This window comes from Canis lupus, chromosome 12, assembly GCF_003254725.2.
Source record: "Canis lupus dingo isolate Sandy chromosome 12, ASM325472v2, whole genome shotgun sequence".
Classification (NCBI taxonomy): Eukaryota; Metazoa; Chordata; class Mammalia; order Carnivora; family Canidae; genus Canis; species Canis lupus.
In genome coordinates, this window is record NC_064254.1 from 48,775,939 (window position 1) to 48,797,602 (window position 21,664).

Genomic DNA, 21,664 nt, shown 5'->3' on the forward strand with positions numbered 1-21,664 from the left:
TGCAGGAAGCAGAGTCACACCACCACAGAAGGAGAAGATTTAGCAAGAAGGGAGTTCAATTTTGGACATTTTAGATTTCTTATAGAAGATTCCAGTAAAATTATGCTAATGGCAATTTTAAAGGTGGATCTGCAGCTCAAGGAGAGGTTAGGATTGAAATGTATCTTTTTGGGGGTGTCTGGGTGGCTTAGTTGGTTAACCCTCTGCTTTTGGCTCAGGTCATGATCTTGGGGTCCAGGGATAGAGCCCCTCATCAGGCTCCCCACTCAGCAGGGAATCTGCTTCTCCCTCTCCTCCCCACTATTGCTCTGTTGCTCTCTCTCTCTCTCAGATAAATAAAATCTTTTTAAAAATTTGTTTGAGTTTTAATCCAGATCATTGTTTTTTTATATATAAATATGGTTGCATATAATAGAAATGAAGTAAAAGGTTGAATATAGCTAAGATCAAAGACTAATTCTCTCGACTTTCTGAGAATTTGATATACTTTTGCTTCTTAGAAAACTAAATGTCTGGAAAAGGTATTTAAATTCTCTTTTGATATTTAAACACTTTAATATTATTTTTCATATTCAAGTTATGTAATGAATTAGGAAGAAGGCATAATCTTGAGTGAAGCACATTAAAAGGCTGCTCTTACTGCTTCTCATGTGAGAAAAGCTATTTCTTTTAAAATTTCCCAGCATTTTAGCCTTCATAATCCCAGGCAGCAGTAAATCCTAAACTTCAAGTCCCCCATTTTACTATCTGTAAAGAGAGAGCATTTAAAGGGACATGTGGTACAGCTGCTTAGAGCAGTATTGAGGGTGGACTCTCCAGCTAGACTCCCGGCCTTGTGTCTTGCTAGTTACATGATCTTGACTGGGTTATTTTAACTCTCTACCCTCAGTTGCCTGATCTGTAAAATAGGAGTGATAATAGTATCCACCTCTTGGGTTTCTGAAGATAACTTATGCAAAAGCACTTATGAGCCTGACATAATGTGTGCACTCAATCATTATACAGCATTAGTAAGTAATTCTGTTAAAGACATTTTCTTTCTCCTAAACTCAACATCACTATCCGTTAAAAATCTTAAAAACATATTATTTTAGACCAGATTTTCCAATCAGAAACAGAATTTCATATATAAGATATTTTTTATTCATCCATTCATCCGAGACACACAGAGAGAGGCAGAGACATAGGCAGAGGGAGAAGCAGGCTCCCTGCAGGGAGCCTGATGCGAGACTTGATCCCAGGACCCCAGGATCACAACCTGAGCCAAAGGCAGATGCTCAACCACTAGGCCACCCCAGTGCCCCTCATGTATGATACAACATCTAAAGCTAGTCTTCTCTGGGAACTCTAAGAATCTGTAAAAGTCATTACAGATTGGAATCCTACTAAGCAAGTCAGAATCGATAAGGTGGACTGTTTGGAAAAGAATTTCCAGATGGCTAGGGATTAGGGGACAGAGCAGCAAGAATTAGTATCTGAGGTTTACTGAAAAAAACGGTTCTAAACAACCATGCTCCCATAAAAAATTTGGAGATAAGAGAGCTTAAAAATATAATAAAAATAAAAGTGTAAATAGAGTGATTTATCCTCATTTCCATAAAATGAAAGCTGGTTAATCAGGACATTTTACTAAAGGGACCCAGCAGGGCCAATGAAGCCATGATATTCACATGCAGTAAACAACCACAAACAGGAAGGATCATACTTACACCTCACCAAAGAGAATATTCTGGTCCCAGAATGATTAGTTACGAATATGCTTGAAATAAAACAAGGGCCTTACCAAATCATGAGCATGACACATGCTTTTAAGTTGGCAGTTAACATCTTTGAAAGCAATGGTTTAACAATTATAAATGTACTGCTTAAAGTAAAACATAACATTGCGCTTGATTACAAATTACAACCAGTCTATAGAAGTTAAATGCATACCATACTTTAATAATCAAGACAGTTCAGCCGTTTTTCTGGAGTATGTCTCAAACAGAATTAGCATATAACCCGTATATAACAATATTGCTGTGTTTTTTAGTCCTTTTATGTTTAAGGGTCCAAAATATATTATGCTCACAAAATAACACTGTCTGTGAAGGCCAACCAGTTTTTTTGTTTTTTTTTTAATTTATATTCCTTCAAAAACACTCTACCCTGGTCATACACGCTAATTTACATAACTAAAAACAACCAAAGATGGTAATTCACAGTCTCACCTCCACATAGAAGTTCTAATTGCCTTAGAACCCCACAGGTCAAGTTCTCAACCTTTGAAAATGAGTCAGAATGTTCCAGAGCAGTCACTGTAGCCATGTATTTGGGCTTTGTATTTATAGCATAGATTTGAGACCTAAACATGGCCATACACATCGCAGTAAGCAAAGTTCCATATCAAAAATAAAATGCAAAAGGAATAGATTTTGTAATTCCAATAGCACAGACTTAAAAAAAATTGAAAACTTAGACATAACTCCTACATCTGTCTTTAACTAAGAGGTCATTGCCATGCTTACAGGTTTGAGGCAGTAATCTATGTTATTAGTGTGTAATCAATCAAAGAGTGCACTTACTACCATGAACTCAGGTCCTATGCCATAGGATTATTTTTTTGCTTTTCCCCCAAAGAATCATTTGCTCCTGAAGTAATAGACTTTTAAGGCACATTTTACAAAAACCCATCATACACCCAGCTTAAAAATTGAAGCTCCTCCTGGTTACAATAATATGTATATGTATACCTACGTATTGTGTGATTTACCAGATAGGCAAGTGTCTCTACCTTGAGGATAAAGTCACATTAGAAAATTGTTTATTTGCTTAATCAAAAAGAAAGATTGTGTAAAAAATATTAGAACATTAAATTTATAAGAATAACCCATATGTACCAAGCCTGTTGGCAAAGATCCAAAGAGCCAACAGGATATACAGGTCTAGAAATTAAGGAAAAGTCTCTTTTGGAACCCTGGGTTCCTACCCACCCAGGCTTCTGAGCAGGAATCATGAGGAAGGGAGTTGGGCGCCTTAATAATTCTGAGAAATTTCCTTTCAAAATGCACGGACCCTTGGGAGGACTCAAATCTTATACCTGAATCAGCTACCATCTTGCATTGTAGTTAGCAGCCTCAAAGGAATAGGACTTGGGGAGGGAGGGAGAGAGTATGGAAGGAAGACACAGAAGTAGGATAGTTTTAAGGTTAAGTCGCTTTAGGAACTTGGTACATTTTGCTAGGACCAGCTTCGATTTCCTTATGAGTCTGCTTAAAAATAAATACATACATAAAATTATTTTCTAACACTCTCAAGTATGCTTTAGGACACTGACCCTTGGGACGGACATAGAATTATCTACTAGGAATGGTTTGGGATGAGGGGAGATTTAGGAGTCCCTTAATATCCTGAAAGTCTAAAGTAAATATAAGTGGAAGAATTTCACAGAAACAAACACATAGCTAACTGTAATGCCTCCTCTGGCCGTCCTCTTCCTGCCGATTGTTAGGGGTTTGCAGGATGGCTTTTCAGCTGTGCAGAGTGTGCTGCTGGCAAGCTGAGCTCTAGTTCAATCAGAAGGTGGGAACAAGCAGAGTCCACAAGGCACACTGTCATGGATGAGCAGGAGACTCAGTGGTGACAAATGTGCTCACCAGCATTATGCTCTTTGGGAGAGATCTGAGACATTCCCTGTGGTTATGATCCTAAATAAACATTTTAAATGTTGCACAACAGACCCATCTCACAGCGGCCAAACATACAAATTGTATATATATATTTTTAAATCTGTAGGTACCAATCACCTACATTTGGGAAACCACGTTACCTCTGATGTTACTTCAGCCTAAGTGGCAGGTACAGAAAAGCCTCCAGAAACCCTGAAATTCAGCAACATTCTTATTTCTCTCCAGTGATTGGCACCATTTTGGAAATCTGGTCCCGAAGATTCTAAAGAACAGTAATGCAGCAAAAAGGAATAACCTCTCTGTATAAAATGATTCTAGAGATGTGTGTTGAGGTAAAGAGCTTTGTAAAAACTGTTCAGTAGGGAAGTACTGCCACAGCTATAGAAATTTTTAGATAAGTTTGGTGCTAATATTATTCAACAAAACTCCCATTTATACCAGTTATAAACAGGAGACAGTTCTTATTGCTCCTGGAGCTTGCCGCCCCAATCTGTCTCAGCTCCACTGAAAAATGATTTTTCTTAACAATTAGTAGCAAAGATTCCCAAATTTGTAAAAAAAAAAAAAATCATTGCCAGTGCATTGCTTTTTTGATTTCTGATTGCCATATAGATCTGAACTACCCTACAGTATGCATGTCCTTGACACCAAGTACAGAAAAAAGCTTAGAAAAGTTGTCTTATCAAAGTTCAAAGAAAAAAAAAACATGAAAAAGAGCAAAATATATACAGTTCCTGGCAGTCCTCACATCAGAGTTTCTGACTACAGACCATAAAAGTTTACATTTGTGTAAGGAAATTACAGTAGATTTGACTTCGTTGTTAAAATACAAGTTTCGGCTTCAAAGTGCTCACTTTATTTAAAAAAGATCAAGAGGGTTGCAGGATTTTTTTTTTTTTTTTTTTTTACAACAAATACATCATGTGTCCCAATCTCCTTTTTCCTCTTCCGTTAGTGCAACACAGGGCAGCAGCCTCAAAAGGTCTGACTTGCAAAGATACTCGCGAAGCCTCACTACAGGAGCACGTTTGGGGTCCCATTGGGGGTGGCTCCTTTCTTCTTCTGCATCCGATTCTGAACCTTCCGTGATTTCACCATTTTCATCCTCACCTCAAAAACCTCATGGATGGCTTTCCGGAAGCAATGAAAATTATAGTCAATAAGCCCTGGGGAAGAAAACAAAATAGTTAGAAATGTCACACAGAAGTAATAATCTTCTCTTGTCATGTCATGCTATGGTCAGGTCAATCAGGACAAGCTACTAGAGCAGCCTCAACAGAAGGTCCACAGATTTCCCTCAAAGCTCTGCAGCTGGGCTTCAGGAATCGCATGCAAAGTTTCGTGAATGTTCACATTTTCCTAAGGAAAGGTTCCAGAGGCGAGACTACATTTTGAAAGATGTCTATGACCTGTAATATTGAAGAACCAACTGAAATGCACATTTTTTGACCTATTAGAATTCAAGATCTCTCTTTTTTTTAAAGATTTTATTTATTTATTCATGAGAGAGACAGAGAGGGAGGCAGAGACATGAGCAGAGGTAGAAGCAAGCTCCATACGGGGAGCCTGATGTGGGACTCGATCCCAGGACCCCTGGATCACAACCTGAGCCAAAGGCAGATGCCCAACCACTGAGCCACTCACGTGCCCCCAGAATTCAAGATTTCTTACAATTAAGACATATCTTCCATGGATGTTTATTATTTTTCCTCAAAAGGGATTATTAAATTGACTGAGTGGTGGCCGACCCTGACTTGAAATGTGGCTAAGATCTCAAAGCTCCCATATTCATCATTCAACCAATCAATACTTACTGAAAATCTATTATATTTAAGCCATTGTCAGAAGCCCTGGGAAAAGCAAAGTCCCTGACCTTGGAATGGTAGTAGTTACCTCAGGTCAATTTCAAGCTTGGAAGTTCAACGACCAATGACACTCACTCAATACTAAGTAAATTTTAAATGCAGAAATAGTAGAGGAGAATCTTCTGTTGTTTTCTGAAATTACTGGTACAGGAATGGAATAAAAGATAATCCCAGGGACACCTTGGTGGCTCAGTGGTTGATCGTCTGCCTTTGGCCCAGGGCATGATCCCAGAGTTCCAGGATAGAGTCCCGCATCAGGTTCCCTGCATGGAGCCTGCCTCTCCCTCTGCCTATGTCTCTGCCTCTGTGTGTCTCTCATGAATAAATAAATAAAAATTAAAAAAAAAAAAGATAATCCCAAATCTTGGGTGTATTTTTCTTTTCTTTTTTTTTTTTAAGATTTATTTATTCCTGAGAGACACAGAGAGGGAGAGAGAGAGATACACACAGAGAGAGAGACAGAGAGAGGCAGAGACACAGGCAGAGGGAGAAGCAGGCTCCAAGCAGGGAGCCTGATGTGGGACTCGATCCCTGGTCTCCAGGATCAGGCCCTGGGCCAAAGGCAGGATCTAAACCGCTGAGCCACCCAGGGATCTCCCTTGGGTACATTTTTCATTACACTAATTTGTAAAAGTGTTGAGAGCAACATTATATTTATACCACTTAGGATAAGGCAGTTGGTTCTATTTGCTATCTTTAAATTCATTAGAATAACTAGCCTAACAATCATTTCCATCCACTGAGGTGATGCTTCCAAAGCCTGGAAATAAAAGAACTGGGATTCTAGCCAACGAGTGAAATTCTTCAAAGTAGTCATATAACCGCAAGTGTCCTGGAGGAAACACTAGCTCAACTTCCAGAAGCAGGAAACTCTCTGAGTGGCGCCCTCTGCTGCTTCTGAAGTGACAGTGACCACAGTGCAAATAAAACCCTTAAGTGGTAATCCTAAAGGCAAGACTACTGGAATAAGGGAGAAAGTAGTAAGAAATAAATAAGCCCCGGGCACCTGGCTGGCTCAGTCAGTAGAACATGTGACTCTTGATCTCAGTGTTGTGAGCTCGAGCCCCATTTTGAGTGTAGAGATTACTTAAAAACAAAATCTTGTGGCACCTGGGCGACTTGGTTGAGTGGCTGACTTCAGCTGGGTTCCTGACATCAGGGACCTGGAACTGGGCCCTGTGTGGGGCTCCCCGCCCTGTGAGGAGTCTGCCCCTCCCCTTGCTCATGCTCTCTTTCTCTCCCTCTCAAATAAATAAAATCTTTAAAATAAAATAAAGCCTTAAAAAATAAACATTCATTTTCTGTCTAAGGCTTTCTTTGGTACCACATAACTGCCTTGACCACACACAGACAGCTACCAGGGATATGGGAATGAATATTTTGAAGGCACCCCTCAAACAGGGGCATGGTGGAGGAAGGTAGATAAATGTTGCAGTCTTTCACAAACCATGAGAGACTCCTAACTCTGGGAAACAAAGGGTTGCAGAAGGGGTGGTGGGTGGATGGACAGGGTAACTGGATGATGGGCATTAAGGAGGGCACGTGATGAGATGAGCACTGGGTGTTATACTATAGGTTGGCAAATTGAATTTAAATAAAATTCTAAAAATAAAAATAAATAAAAAATGTTGCAGTTTCCCATACTCAACTGGGGTGATTCTGAGTTTGTTCCACACAGCTTCTCAGAGATTCTCTTATTGGAAGTGAACATAAATCTACTCATCGATACCACTATGGGTGGCTTTTCTACCTTCCCTGTCTCATTTCCCTACTTTATCATTTTTGTTTCTTGAGACCATCTTCCAAACAAAGCACGTAATTAAAAGAAAATAAACAAGGAACAAAGAAATGATTTTATTTAGTGGGAATATGGATAGAAGATGTGAGAACCACCTCAAAATCCTTTGCCTATATATGCAACCAACTGCCTTAGGAAGAAAGTTTAGCTAGAAAAACTTTGGCTCAGTGAAAAGTCAACTTGTAGAAATAATCTGTTGGTAGTTCCTGACAAGTCTGAACTTACTCATCTTCACAGTTTTTTTTAAAGATTTTATTTATTTATTCATGAGAGACCCAGAGAGAGAGAGGCAGAGACACAGGCAGAGGGAGAGGCAGGCTCCATGCAGGGAGCCGGATGTGGGACTTGACCCCAGGACTCCATGCCCTGGGCCAAAGGCAGATAGATGCTCAACCATTGAGCCACTCAGGCGTCCCATCATCTTCACAATTTAAAACCTAACAGTTATCTGCTGCATTTGAAGTTTTAAAAGTAAAAATTCACAACTGAGGTTTTTAAAGGGAGCATTCATATCAAGTGGCTGCCATTTCTTTCAACCTTTTCACTAAAAGCTTTTGAAATGTTCAAGAACAGAGACTCCAACAGAACAAACACTATCTTCACCACCACAGTTACGTGATGGTTCCACATCCTTCTCTGCTTCAGTGGTTCTCAACCCTAGCCGTACAATAAAAACATCCAGGGTACTTAAAACAATTTAACATTTCATAGGCCCTTCTCCCAGGAATTCTATTCTAATTGTTTGGAGGAGGGCCCAGATTTCCATATTTTTTAGCGCCTCCTTTCCCAAGGTACCTATAACGTGCAGCCAAGGCTGAAAACTCCACATCTGCTTTCGATCCTCTCCTTTCTGCCAAAGTAGTCACAGAGATCATTAATGAAAACTCAGAGACCCAGCATGAGGAAAAGCTCATCAACAAGGGTCCGTTATCTGCGCCAACAGGACTCTACAATATGAGATTAAAGCAACAAAAACAGGGGCGTCTGGCTGGCTCAGTTAGAAGAAGAGCCTGCGACTCTTGATCTTGGGATTGGAAGTCTGAGCCCGTGTTGGGTTGAGAGATTACTTAAAAATAAAAATCTTTAAAGAAGAAAAAGTAGGGCAGCCCGGGTGGCTCAGCAGTTTAGCACCGCCTTCAGCCAAGGGCCTGATCCTGGAGACCCGGGATCAAGTCCCACATCAGGCTCCCTGCATGGAGCCTGCTCCTCCCTCTGCCTCTCTCTCTCTGTCTCTTATGAGTAAATAAAATCTTTAAAAAAGAGGAAAAAGTAAAGCTACAAAACCAAACTATTTTATGCATTTATAAGCATTAAGTTTTGCCTTCAGTGACAACCACCTAATCCCTAGGGTGATCAATTCGCCATTTGCCTAGGACGTTCCCAGTATCAGCTCTGAAGATCTCCTGTCCTTGGAAGCCCTTCCATCCCAGGCAAATAGAGATAATCACTTTAAAAAGGCACATGAGGTGACACCTGGGTGGCTCAGTGGTTGAGCATCTGCCTTTGGCTCAGGGCATGATCCTTGAGTCCCAGGATCGAGTCCCACATCCGGCTCCCTGCATAGAACCTGTTTCTCCCTCTGCCTGTGTCTCTGCCTCTCTCTCTTTCTCTCTCTCTCTCCTGAATAAAATCTTTAAAAAAATAAAAAAGCGGGATCCCTGGGTGGCGCAGCGGTTTAGCGCCTGCCTTTGGCCCAGGGCGCGATCCTGGAGACCGGGGATTGAATCCCATGTCAGGCTCCCGGTGCATGGAGCCTGCTTCTCCCTCTGCCTATGTCTCTGCCTCTCTCTCTGTGTGTGTGACTATCATAAATAAATGAAAAAAAATTTTTTTTTAAATAAAAAAAAATAAAATAAAGCACATGAGTTTAACATGATGGGTTTAACATGATGGCTTTTTTTTTTTAATACTTTATTTATTTATTCATTCATGAGAGACACAGAGATTGAAGCAGAGACACAAGGCAGAGGGAGAAGCAGGCAAAGGGAGAAGCAGGCTCCATTCCCGTAGGGAGCCTGATACAGGACTCAATCCCGGGACTCCAGGATCACACCCTGAGCCAAAGGCAGATGTTCAACTGCTGAGCCACCCAGGATTCCCTAACCTGATGGGGTTAAATCTGTCATTTCCTAGTTATAACATTAAGACTAATACCTAGGTTTCTAGCTAGTTTAGTAAATGCTACCAAATCTGCCTATCCTCAGAGATGATCCCACCTAGGTGGTTTAGCAGTACCTTACAAAGACCCACATGATAAACTCCTGTTTCAATTTATTTCCACAACCACAGATGGATGTTAAAATTAGTGGGCAAAGGTGTGAGGAGGAAGAGGCTTTACATCATTTGAAAGCATTTATTAACTACAAAGGGAAAGAGGAACTTTCCAGTGATAAAACCTGGCAGACGTTACCTTAACTAAATCAAGGTCAACATCACCAGTAATAAGACTTATCAGCATCCTGAACCGCTTGATAATGATGCACCAAGGAGGACACATTCTTGTCAAAGTGCATAATCTTGTTCCAACTGGGTGGAAACAGCAGACAAGCCTGACTGGAGGTAACACTCTACAAAATAATTGATCAGTAGTCCTCAGAAGTGTCAAGGTCATGAAAGACAACTGTCAGAGACTGGAGAACACTAGGGGGGGGGGGGGGGATAACAATTAAATCGATTTGGGGGATCCCTGGGTGTCGCAGCGGTTTGGCGCCTGCCTTTGGCCCAGGGCGCGATCCTGGAGACCCGGGATCGAATCTCACGTCGGGCTCCGGGTGCATGGAGCCTGCTTCTCCCTCTGCCTATGTCTCTACCTCTCTCTCTCTCTCTCACTGTGTGCCTATCATGAATAAATAAAATAAAATAAAATAAAAAGAAAAAAAAATAAATCGATTTGGAATCCTAGAACAGAAAAAAGGGCATTTTTGGAAAAACGGTGAAATCTAAATAAGGTCTATGGTTTTTTAATGGATACTAATTAATTTACTAATACTATTAATTAGTATTATGCCAATAGCGATTCCCTATTTTTCATAACTAACTATAGCATATAAGATGTTAAGATTTGGGAAATTGGATGAGAAATATGTATAAATTACATACTATTTTTACTACTTTTCTATTAAATCTAAAATCAGTTCAAAATAAACAAGCTCTCTGGGTTGATGCTAACATACCCTAAATTTTAGGACCTGCTACTAACCTAGATGTTTTGGGGGCTCTAGTTGTACTATTTGTATTACTTTTATTTTACTTAGCTTCCAAAATCTACATGAAATATTAATCACCAAATATAAATTCTGGAAATATCTTTAACCAAGGAAATACATATATGACAGTACAAAGCACAACGTACACAACCGATTCTATGTAGGGACAAGTCCAGGAATCTGACTGCCATACACCGGTAGGAGGACTTTGAGAGAAAGTCACTTTATAGTTCCTTGGTGTGCGTAAAATCATCTATAATTGAGAGAATGAAACAAGGTATGGTCTTGTCTATGTTCAGAATTCCAGGAGCCTATTCTTATTTTCAGCAAGATGAAACTAAGGAGTGAAAGATTAACAAGACTCAATTAGAAGTTTTGAGGGCCAAGAACACAAAAGGCAATTTGGTTGATAACAGTCATTAAATATAGGAAAAATACTTCACCAAGAAGCAAGGAAATACAAATTCAAACAAGATTAGTTTTTAATAATTTTTTTAGTGCTAATATCCAATATTGATAAGAATACAGAAAAATGGACACACTTATATACTCTTAGTAGCATAAACCCATAACATCTTTCAGAAGGACATTTTGATCATACGTATTAGAAGCCACCAAAACATGCCTAAGTAATTCCATTTGTTGAAATTTTTCCTAAGGAAATAACCAACATGTACACAAATATTCAGTGTAAGGAAAGCCATCATAGATTATTTACATTAAAATCTAAAAACAATATAAATTTTTAATAATAAAAGAAACTAACAATTATTAAAATGATAAGGTAAGAAAAAAGGCCTAGTGAATGAGAAAGATGTCTGTAATAAATTCAGTGAAGGTTGTAAAGTAGTATTTATCATATTATCCCATATAGATAGAGACATAGCTACAGATGAAAAAGTCTGAAAAGCTCTAAAGAAAATGTTAAGAATGGGATGCTTGGGTGGCTCAGTTGTTGAGTGTCTGCCTTTGGCTCAGATAGTGATTCTGAGGTCCTGGGATCGAGTCTCACAGGGAGCCTGCTTCTCCCTCTGCCTAAGTCTCTGCCCCTCTCTCTGTGTCTCTCATGAATAAATAAAATCTTTTTATAAATAAATAAATACATCCAGCTTTAACGTTCTACAAGTCCTCTCCTTTACACAGGGATCTCAAGTGGTCACATGGTCCCTAAGACCTTCCAGAGGAGTGGACCAAGAAGGAGGCCTTGACCCTCCCTATAGGCTGCTGGGCCCTCCCTGGCAAGAGACTTTACAGCCTGGTAACAAGCTTTTAAGAAAAAGCTAGAGCCCCTGGGAGGATTGTCTGGTGCCATTTCCACTTCATGGCAGCTGCATCACTAGAGGGCAGGCTGGTTCAAGGATCCCAGAAGCCTGACAGACATGGGCAGGAGCCCAGGGGACCTGGGACTCAAGCTGGGAGCTTCAAGAGGCATGCTGTGGACTGTCCCCATTCAACAAGCAGTAGGAGCAGTATAGTCTGAAATGAAATGCTGCACTTAAATCACACACACACAAATTACCTTTTCTTTCAAAGCTTTCCTCTCTGACAAAGCAAACAAGAGCCAGGAACTTTGTCACTTCTTTTAAATAAAGAACTGTTGTATTATTCAGCTTTATAATGGCTGTTGACTCCTTGTCATAGGGGGTTCCTGCTCCATCTTCTTTGAGACTAAATGGAGACAGAAACCAAAACGTATGTGACCATTAAGAAAAACCTATAAATTGTAACTCAGTGAGAGAAACCAGCTTTAATACACACAATGATAATCATAATGAGAATTCGTTTACAATCACGGTGCTTTTCAGCAAAGTCTTAGAAACACACAATCACAAGAATGTACATAGTGTATGACCGTCCCTTCCTACTGACACAGTGAGTGGCTGTTGGGGCAGGGAGACAACTCTCTAGCACCTGAGGAACACACGTGAGGGATGAAGGTTAGCTCTTCTCTCCTCCACAAGGGGTTTCTTGTTTTTTTTTTGTTGTTTTTTTGTTTTTTTGTTTTTTCTGACAGAATAACCAGGCTGGTCAAAATCATGGCCTGATGAAAGACCGAGAGCTGAATGACTATTCCAGATTACAGAAGCCTAAGGAAACACGAAAGCCAAAGACTGGCCTAGGTCCTGGATCAGGAATATAGATAGAATTGGAACCATAGGTAAGATTTGAATATGGAGGGGCACCTGGGTGGCTCAGTCAGTTAAGTGGCTGCCTTTGGCTCGGCTCATGATCCTGGGTGGTGAGACTGAGCCCTATGTCAGGCTCCCTGGTCAGTGGAGAATGTGCTTCTCTCTCTCCTCCTGGTTCCTGCTCTCTCTCACTATCTCTGTCTCTCTCTCTCAAATAAATAAATAAAATCTTTTGAAAAAAAAATTTGAATATGGGCAATATATTAGATAATGCATTAATGTAGCCATGCTAAATATGCTTAATATGCTTAAACTGTGGTCCTATAAGAGAATGTCTATTTTTTTTTTTTTAGGAATTTGTATTTTTTTTTTTTTAAGATTTTATTTATTTATTCATCAGAGACACAGAGAGAGAGAGAGAGGCAGAGACACAGGCAGAGGGAGAAGCAGGCTCCATGCAGGGAGCCCAATGTGGAACTCGATTCCAGGTCTCCAGGATCACGCCCTGGACTAAAGGCGGCGCTAAACCGCTGAGCCACTGGGGCTGCCCCCACCCCTTTTTTTAAGATTTTATTTGAGAATGTCTATTTTTTTTTAAAGAGACATACACTCAAGTAAGTGGCTAGGATCAAAGAATCATGATGTCTGCAATTCACTCTCATATGATTCAGCAAAACAAACCACAAAATGTATTAGAAAAAGAGAGAGCAACTATGGCAAATTGGTAGAATTGGTGGATCCCAGTGAAGGGTATCATACAGGAGTTCACTGGACTATCCTTGCACATTTTCTGTAGGTTTGAAATTTTTTCAAAATAAAACATTAAAATAAATATACTGGTCTATTTAAGAAAAGGTGTGGCCTACAGACACAGATGACTCATGTTTGAACCCCAGCTCACTTATTACGTGAACTGGAACAAGGTGAATAACTTCTTTGAACCTCAATTTCCTCATCTGTATACTAACAGTAATTACCTCTAAGTTTCCCAATGCAATGAAATAAGAGATATACAGCACTGAGCACAGTTCTGAGACCATGTAAAATGCATGGTTAACCACTATTATTATTATTATGTCCTTTAATGATCAAAACTGGAACTCCAGGGGCACCTGGGTGGCTCAGTTGGTTAAGTGGTTAAGTGGTTAAGCTTCTGCCTTTGGCTCAGGTCATCAGCTCATGGTCCTGGGATGGAGCCGCACAACTGGCTCCCTCATTAGTGGGGAGCCTGTTTCTCCCTCTCCCTCTGCCCCTCTCCACCACTCCCCTCTGCGCTCATTTTCTTTGTCTCTCCCCCTCTCTCTCAAACAAATAAATAAAATTAAAAACAAAACAAAACTGGACCCTCTGAAGACACTGACGTAATCAGAGTTATATGTCCTTTCCTTATAGGCAAAGGGAACATTTCCCTGGAACTTTCCCCCTTATCCAAAACTGTGTGCGCATATATATGTATGTATGTGTGTATTTTTATTTCCCAAATTAATGAATAATTGATCAGAAATTTAACTTAGCTGGAATTGTGCTAGACCTTATTAATACAACACAGTAACACGGCAAGTGCAACATGATCCCTTTGCAGAGTAAGAGCCAACATTTACAATGTCACAGGCACCATTCTTAGTTTTTTTAATTTTTTTTTTAATTTTCATTTATTTATGATAGTCAGAGAGAGAGAGAGAGAGGCAAAGACACAGGCAGAGGGAAAAGCAGGCTCCATGCACCGGGAGCTGGATGTGGGATTCGATCCTGGGTCTCCAGGATCACGCCCTGGGCCAAAGACAGGCGCTAAACCGCTGCGCCACCCAGGGATCCCACCATTCTTAGTTTTTATCCTGAATTATCTATCATCTGGCCTAAAAATCATCTAAGCTAGGCATTGAGGAACTGAGGCTAGGGGAAATAGGATAATTTGGTCAAGGTTGATGATGGGGGTAGAGGCAGGACCTCAAACTAATCTAATTTCAGAGTTAATGCTTTTAATCTCATAAATATCATAAGGCGGTAGGATGACAAACCGGATTAAATGAAAAGCTGAAATAGAGTATTTCAAAGGATATGCAAGTTTTTAGTTTTGAGAATATTTTAAACTGGCACACACATGGCTACTTAAAAGTAAACCAGGGAAGACAGTTTTTTTTTTTTTTTTAAAAAGGATTCAACTCACTGTGACCTACCAAAACATTAAAGAAAAATCTCTAAGAAGTGTTGGATCTCAGATATTAAAGATGCTTTATCGGAATTCTTAACTTCCTTTGTACTATTTTTAGCTGTTTTTCTAGACTGAATTTGTCTTGCTAATAAGTAATGTTCTGAGAACAATAGGCTAAAACATTTGAATTTTTTTTTACCCAATGAAGAAAACTGCATTTAAAACGTCCAAGAAGGGCAGCCTGGTGGCTCAGTGATTTAGCGCCTGACTTCGGCCCAGAGCGTGATCCTGGAAACCTGAGATCGAGTCCAACGTCAGGCTCCCAGGATGGAGCCTGCTTCTCCCTCTGCCTGTGTCTCTGCCTCTCTCTTTCTCTCAAGAATAAATAAATAAAAATCTTTAAATAAAATAAAATAAAATAAAAACTTCCAAGAGGGATGTCTTAGTGACTCAGCGGTTGAGTGTCTGCCTTCCATCCAGGGCGTGATCCTGGAGTCCTGGGATCGAGTCCCACATCAGGTTCCCTGCGTGGAGCCTGCTTTTCTATTTTCTGCCTCTCTCTCTGTGCCTCTCATGAATAAATAAAATCTTAAAAAAAACTTCCAAGAAAATAAAATAGTAAACAGACATTATACACTGTTTACTAACAGCACCAATTCTTAGGTAATAATGTTAAATGCATAAAGCAGGATATATATATATATATATACATATATATATATATATATATATATATATTTAAAGATTTTATTTATTTATTCATGAGAGACACAGAGAGGGAGGCAGAGACACAGGCAGAGGGAGAAGCAGGCTCCATGTGGGGAGCCCGATGTGGGACTCGATCCGGGGACCTCGGGATCACACTCTGGGCCAAAGGCAGATGCTCAACCCCTGAGCCACCTGGGCGTCCCAAGCAGGATATATTTAAAATTATATATACAAAGTGATCACAGTATCCTAAAAATTATACAGAGAAATAAGAATAAAACACATTAAATGTTAATAGTGACTGTCATTAGGTGATGAGATTATGGGCTATTTTAATAATTTTATTCTTTATGCTTTTACGTATTTTATGCAGTGAGCATGGATTGCATTCATAGTCAGAAAAAAAGTAAACATTAAACAAATTGGAAAAGCCAAAAAGATCCAAAAACTTATGAGTAAAAACTAGTGATGTAGTACAACTCTAACAGCTACATGCTACTACTGAAATTTGCATTCACCAAGCAGTGAAAATACAGGCAGCTGCAATGGATTTTAGAAAGTGTGGTGCTTGTATGCGTGCACTTGCAGAGCAGAAGCTCCGCAGATTCCTGAGCAGGCTGACCCAGGCACCAGGTCACCTGCCTCGGGGCCATGCCGGTCTCCATGGAGCATCTGGGAACTGGCAGCAAGCCTGTTTCCTCGGCTGCTGCCAGTCAACTGGGCTGGCTCCTTGTGGCTCCAGCAAACACTGGGGAAACTCCAGGGCCCACAGCCAACGGGTGACCCAGACTGGTTCTTACTGAACCTGACAGGTTCTCAGGAACACTGCATGCTGCCACAGAAAAACAATCTGACTCCTCCTACTGCCACCCTCCTCATGTTTGTTTTAGCTGGGTAAAAGGAACTCTGATTAACATCATTTACATGAACAGCTTAGCACTTACATCTAATTACCATATGGCACAATAATAATTATGCATATCATTAAATAGGTGCCAGATTAATTGTGTTTATTGTATTTGATTACCACGACAACCTAGACTATAATCAGGATACATTCAGTTTCCATGACTATTTCAAGGTCATCCACTTAGTGTTTAAAAACAATAGAATGCTGTATAGCAGTGATCTCAGAAAACAAGGTCTATTTCTGAAGCCAGATGGCAGTGTTTAATAATACTACTAAAAAGGCAGTAATCTTAGGGAATAAGGTCTGTTTCTAAAGCTAAATGACAATGTTTAATAATAATAATAATAATAATAATAATAATAATAATGGCAGCTACATTTATCCAGAGCCTACCAGGTGATATGTCATCCCTACTGTGGTCTTGTAAGTATCACTTTCCCTATTTCATAATGGAAGGGACCCTGCGTACATGTGTGTATAAGACAAAGAATCTGAACTGAGGGGCAAAGGATTTTCAGAGGAAGAGAGAAATGGGGAGACCAAGACCCTCACCAAAGCTGACAGAGGTGGCCAGGTGAGGCAGGTTACAGCTGGTGAGTAAAGAGGAAGAACAAGAACTTTACGCATCAATGACTGGATAAGCGGGGATCCCTGGATGGTGCAGCGGTTTGGCGCCTGCCTTCGGCCCAGGGTGTGATCCTGGAGACCTGGGATCGAGTCCCATGTCAGGCTCCCTGCATGGAGCCTGCTTCTCCCTCTGCCTGTGTCTCTGTATCTCTTTCTCTGTGTCTCATGAATAAATAAAATCTTAAAAAAAAAAAATGACTGGATAAGCATGTAAGATCCAACATAAATCGACAGCAACAACTTGATATCTTAGTAAGACAGACAAACTAGTTCATATTCATTCACTCTATACAACACCCAAGAAATTTAAAATATGTGGAATTGTTTCTATGTCTGGTACCACAATCAATTTTCTTCACTCCTTGCTTATTTTATAATATTTTAAGTGTACAGGAAGTTCTGTTTCCTAAGACTCTAAGAAATAGAGTAATAATAAACAGGTAATACTGTTTGCTTAGTTTTGTAATTCTCTGCTGCTCCTAAAAGAAGGCAAAGTGTGTTAAAGAAAACCCAGCAGTTATTTCCTATAATGAAGAAAGTAACAGAACTGTTGTTAATATGAGATATGTAGAGTTGGAGGATCCTATTAGTCTCTCCCAAGTGTGAATGACATTATGATATGATGACAGATTTTTCAGAAGAACCAGGAATCAGACTTGAGTTCAAATTCTAGTTCTGTCCTTTATTGACAGTGTGAGCAGGGGCTAGAAACTTAACCACTCTGAACCTCACTTCCCCCATCTGTGAAATGGGGATAGGAAATTGCACCTCATGGAATAGTGGGGAATTAAATGTTATAATGTATGCAATATACTTCTTAGCAGAATGTCAGGCATTAACTCAATGATTTTTGTTGTTATTGCATGCTAAGTGGTAATATTTATTTATAGATCTCAGTCATTTAAAACACAGGTATTAAAATCAAATAAGTAAATGCAAATGTTATAAAGGTTATGAAAACAATAACAAAAAAAAATAAAGGTTATGAAAGGTTTCATTTTCTAATCTGAAGTATGGTTTGATTGTAGCCTTCAAGAATATTTTACTTACCCATAAATACAAGAAATGTCAATAACGACATCGATCATATCACAGCAGAGCTCATAGGTTTGCATATCCACTGGGGTACTATCAGTTGCAATATAAATTTTACTGACCACATCAAAGAGAAATGCCTTTTCAATTCCAGAATTCTGAAACAAAAAGAATATGCTATCTTAAAGGGACGGCTGATTTGAGAACATGTCACCACTTATAAAAAATTACATGCTATCCTCACTGTAAAATATGAATGAACAAAAATTAATTTACTAAAAATGTTCTATTTTATTACAACCTCACATAAAGCTTTATAATGGATTTGCATAAGACATGGAGAATTCTTATTTTTCATCAATTATTTACTGTAGGTAAACAAATTGGCCACTGTTTCCTGGTTCTTAGAGATGTACCTGCAGTTAGGAAAAGGCAAGCAAAAACACTAATTTTGCTGACTGTAAATTTTAAAATAAAATAAATTTTAAAAATCTAAACAAACTCCAAACGGTGGAGTGACAGAGTAAGTATGAGTACCACCACCAAGTCTGACTCAAGTCAACAGCAGAGCTTGCCTAGAGCTGACGGTTTATAGGGCTCATTCAGCCAGCTCATCACAGGGTTAAACCCCCACAGGGTTAAACATATAAAATATAAAATAGCATTATATCTTATTGCCCCAACCACCCTTACTGCTTCCTACATCTCATAGGGCTCTATCAACATTGAACGACTGCCTACAACTTTAATAAACACTCTAATTATATCAGGAAAGTACAGGAATGGTTTGGGGAGTTAGATTTTAAAGAACATAAAACAGTATATAGGAGCATTCTTCCAAAGTAATCCTTCAGTGACCTTGCAGTGCCATAAGAGCAAGCAGAAATAAGACTGTTTTCACGCTTGCAATGTTATTCTAAAATTCTGCAAATGGTTCTACCAGGATGATATTATTTACTTACTGAGATAAAGATGTTTAGCAAATTCTCTAGGGTGGGGAGCTGCGGAATCAGTTTCTGAACCACTTTGCTAAAAGCTTCAAATATTGAATGATCATATATACTTGTCAAATAGAAGCTGAAAGAGAAAACGGTATTTCATCACATTTTCCTTTTGACTGGAGAACAGATTGCTTAGGCTGTCACAACACCAGTGCCCTGCTCCCTGTGTCTACAGTCCCTATGCACACGTTCCATATGACCTCGGTAAAAAGTGAACCATGTCTTAACAAGCCATTCCTCCAACTCCCAAAAAGCAAGGATTGTGCCCATTCTCATCTGCTGACTGGCTGGACTGGAAAGCTTAAAAATTGCAGTGCTGTGTGCCCATACAAGCTTCCTTACATTCTGCAAAAGAATCCACAGCAGGTCATCTTTATGCACACCTCTTGGGTTAGTAATGCCTATGTTATTGGCATTGAAGCATCTTATTTTTCCATTTCCTGATTTGTAAATTGAATGATGTGTACACCTCCCCATAAATAAAATTGATAGAGGGGCACCTGGCTGGCTTAGTCGGTGGAGCATGCGACTTTTGATCTTGGGGTTGTAAGTTCAAGCCCCACTCTGGGTGTAGAGATTACTTAATAAAATCTTTTTTAAAAACTGACAGAGAAGTGGTTTTCCTCTGTATTTCTATTTGAATCCTCTTCAGAGATCTCTTTTACTTGTGACTATAAATACTACTGTATTCATCACTTATTGTAAACTTCAGCAGTGATTAACTTCCTGGATTATGTCCTTAAGTTTTATGTTATGTTTTTCATATGTGGGGAATGCTGTGACCATTTGTTTAAAAAACAAAAACAGGGATGCCTGGCTGGCTCAGCGACTGAGCATTGGCCTTAGGCCCAGGGTGTGATCCTGGGGCCCCGGGATCGAGTCCTACATCGGGTTCCCTGCAGGAAGCCTGCTTCTCCCTCTGCCTCTCTCTCTCTGTCTCTCATGAATAAATAGATAAAATTTAAAAAAAACAAAAATATCCCATCAAAAATCAGAATTAGCACGTGCAAAGCTTACTTTTCCCAACTACTGTCCCAATGTATACAGCACAAATAGGGTAAACAGATGAACACCAAACCACTCATTGTGACTTTGGACTTCACACCTGCTTTTTTTTTGTTGTTGTTGTTAACTGCGATCCCAGAGGGCTCCTGTTCTCACCTGAGGTGAATTTTTTCTAATCCAGCATCTGCCAGGTCATCATTTGCCCTCTGGTGAATATCTCTTTGGGTTTCAATTTTGTGGTCATCTGACAGACCATCCACTTTATGAATGAACACTTCGAAGTTGATATCGGTGTTCACTTTGTAGGCCCTGGTCACGGTGAGGTGGAGCCTGGCCAAGGCTTCCATATAATCGTCCTGGGAATAAACACACACTTGTCAGGGGAGGCCAAACCCTTCTGAGCTGCCTTCCACATATACTCCTTCTCCCCCAGTCTTATTGAGGTATGATGGACACATAAACACTGTGTGTGTTTAAGGTGTACAATGTGATGCTCTGATATATTATATACATCATGAAATCATCCCCCCAATCAAGTTAATTTATCCATCACCTTATTTCGCAGTTATCTTTTTTTCCCTTCCATATACACTTCTAATCTGGAAATCACGTGGGTACAACCCTCCAAAATATTTTGCAAAAGCCCAAATAAAAGCTGGTTTCATGAAATTCAAGTTTGAAAACTGAAGTTGCATCAACAAAGAGATGAAAAAGAAAGGCTAGCAAAACACAGCTGTAGGCAGTTGTGATGGAGCTTGATGATAGTCATTAAGATCAGCGTTGTAGTTTTATGACTTCAAAATGACCCCATACCACCTAGGACCTTCCCTGGGACACTATCTATCCTTCCCAGAGTATGAGTCCCTTGGTGAACTGTGATGAATAGTTAGAGATGGAAACACGATATGGGTCACTGGGAGAATGGAGAAGGAGCCAAGAGGAAAGGTAAGGGCCACTGATCTAGAGCACAGGTCAGCAAACCATGGCCTGAGGGCCAAACTGGGCCCATTGTGTGTTGTTCCTAAGTAAAGTTTTATTGGAACACAGCTACACTCATCTATTTACATATTGTCTGTGGCTGCTTCTGTGGTACAGCGGCACAGCTGAGTGGCATTCCTCTGTGGAAACTCCTCAGAGATGGAACAGACAGCCTGCAAAGCTTAAAATAGTTACCATCTAGCCCTCTACAGAAAGTTTGCTGACCTTTGATCTAGAGTAACTAACCCAAACAATGCAATACTATTTTTTCTCTTCCTACAAATGACACTTTTATAGTAACATGATGAACATCTACATATGCATCTCCCTGTTTAAGAAATCAAACACTAGGGGTGCCTGGCTGCCTCAGTTGGAGGACTATGCAACTCTTTTTTAAGTAATCTGTGCACCCAACATGGGCCTCAAACTCACAACTCTGAGATCAAAAATTGCATGCTCTATCAAGTGAGCCAGCCAGGCACCCTGAGCATGAGACTCTTGATCTCAAAATTGGGAGTTTGAGCCCCACATTGGGTGTAGACATTAATACATAAAATTTATTTTTAAAAAAAGAAAGAAAGC

At 39.8% G+C, this 21,664-nt stretch overlaps 1 protein-coding gene across 1 annotated transcript in view; it reads right to left on the reverse strand.

The window, feature by feature from the left end:
- Positions 1 to 1,920: 1,920 nt before the first annotated feature.
- The window catches only part of RRAGD (Ras related GTP binding D), a 41,748-nt gene continuing 22,004 nt past the window's right edge, over positions 1,921 to 21,664 (reverse strand). The window contains exons 3-7 of the mRNA XM_025444525.3: positions 20,261 to 20,460; positions 19,061 to 19,175; positions 18,114 to 18,256; positions 12,057 to 12,205; positions 1,921 to 4,834 (exon numbers count right to left, since the gene is read on the reverse strand). Coding sequence (XP_025300310.1) covers positions 4,683 to 4,834; positions 12,057 to 12,205; positions 18,114 to 18,256; positions 19,061 to 19,175; positions 20,261 to 20,460 — 759 coding nt within the window. The 3' untranslated portion in view covers positions 1,921 to 4,682. The remainder of the gene's footprint in view (positions 4,835 to 12,056; positions 12,206 to 18,113; positions 18,257 to 19,060; positions 19,176 to 20,260; positions 20,461 to 21,664) is intronic.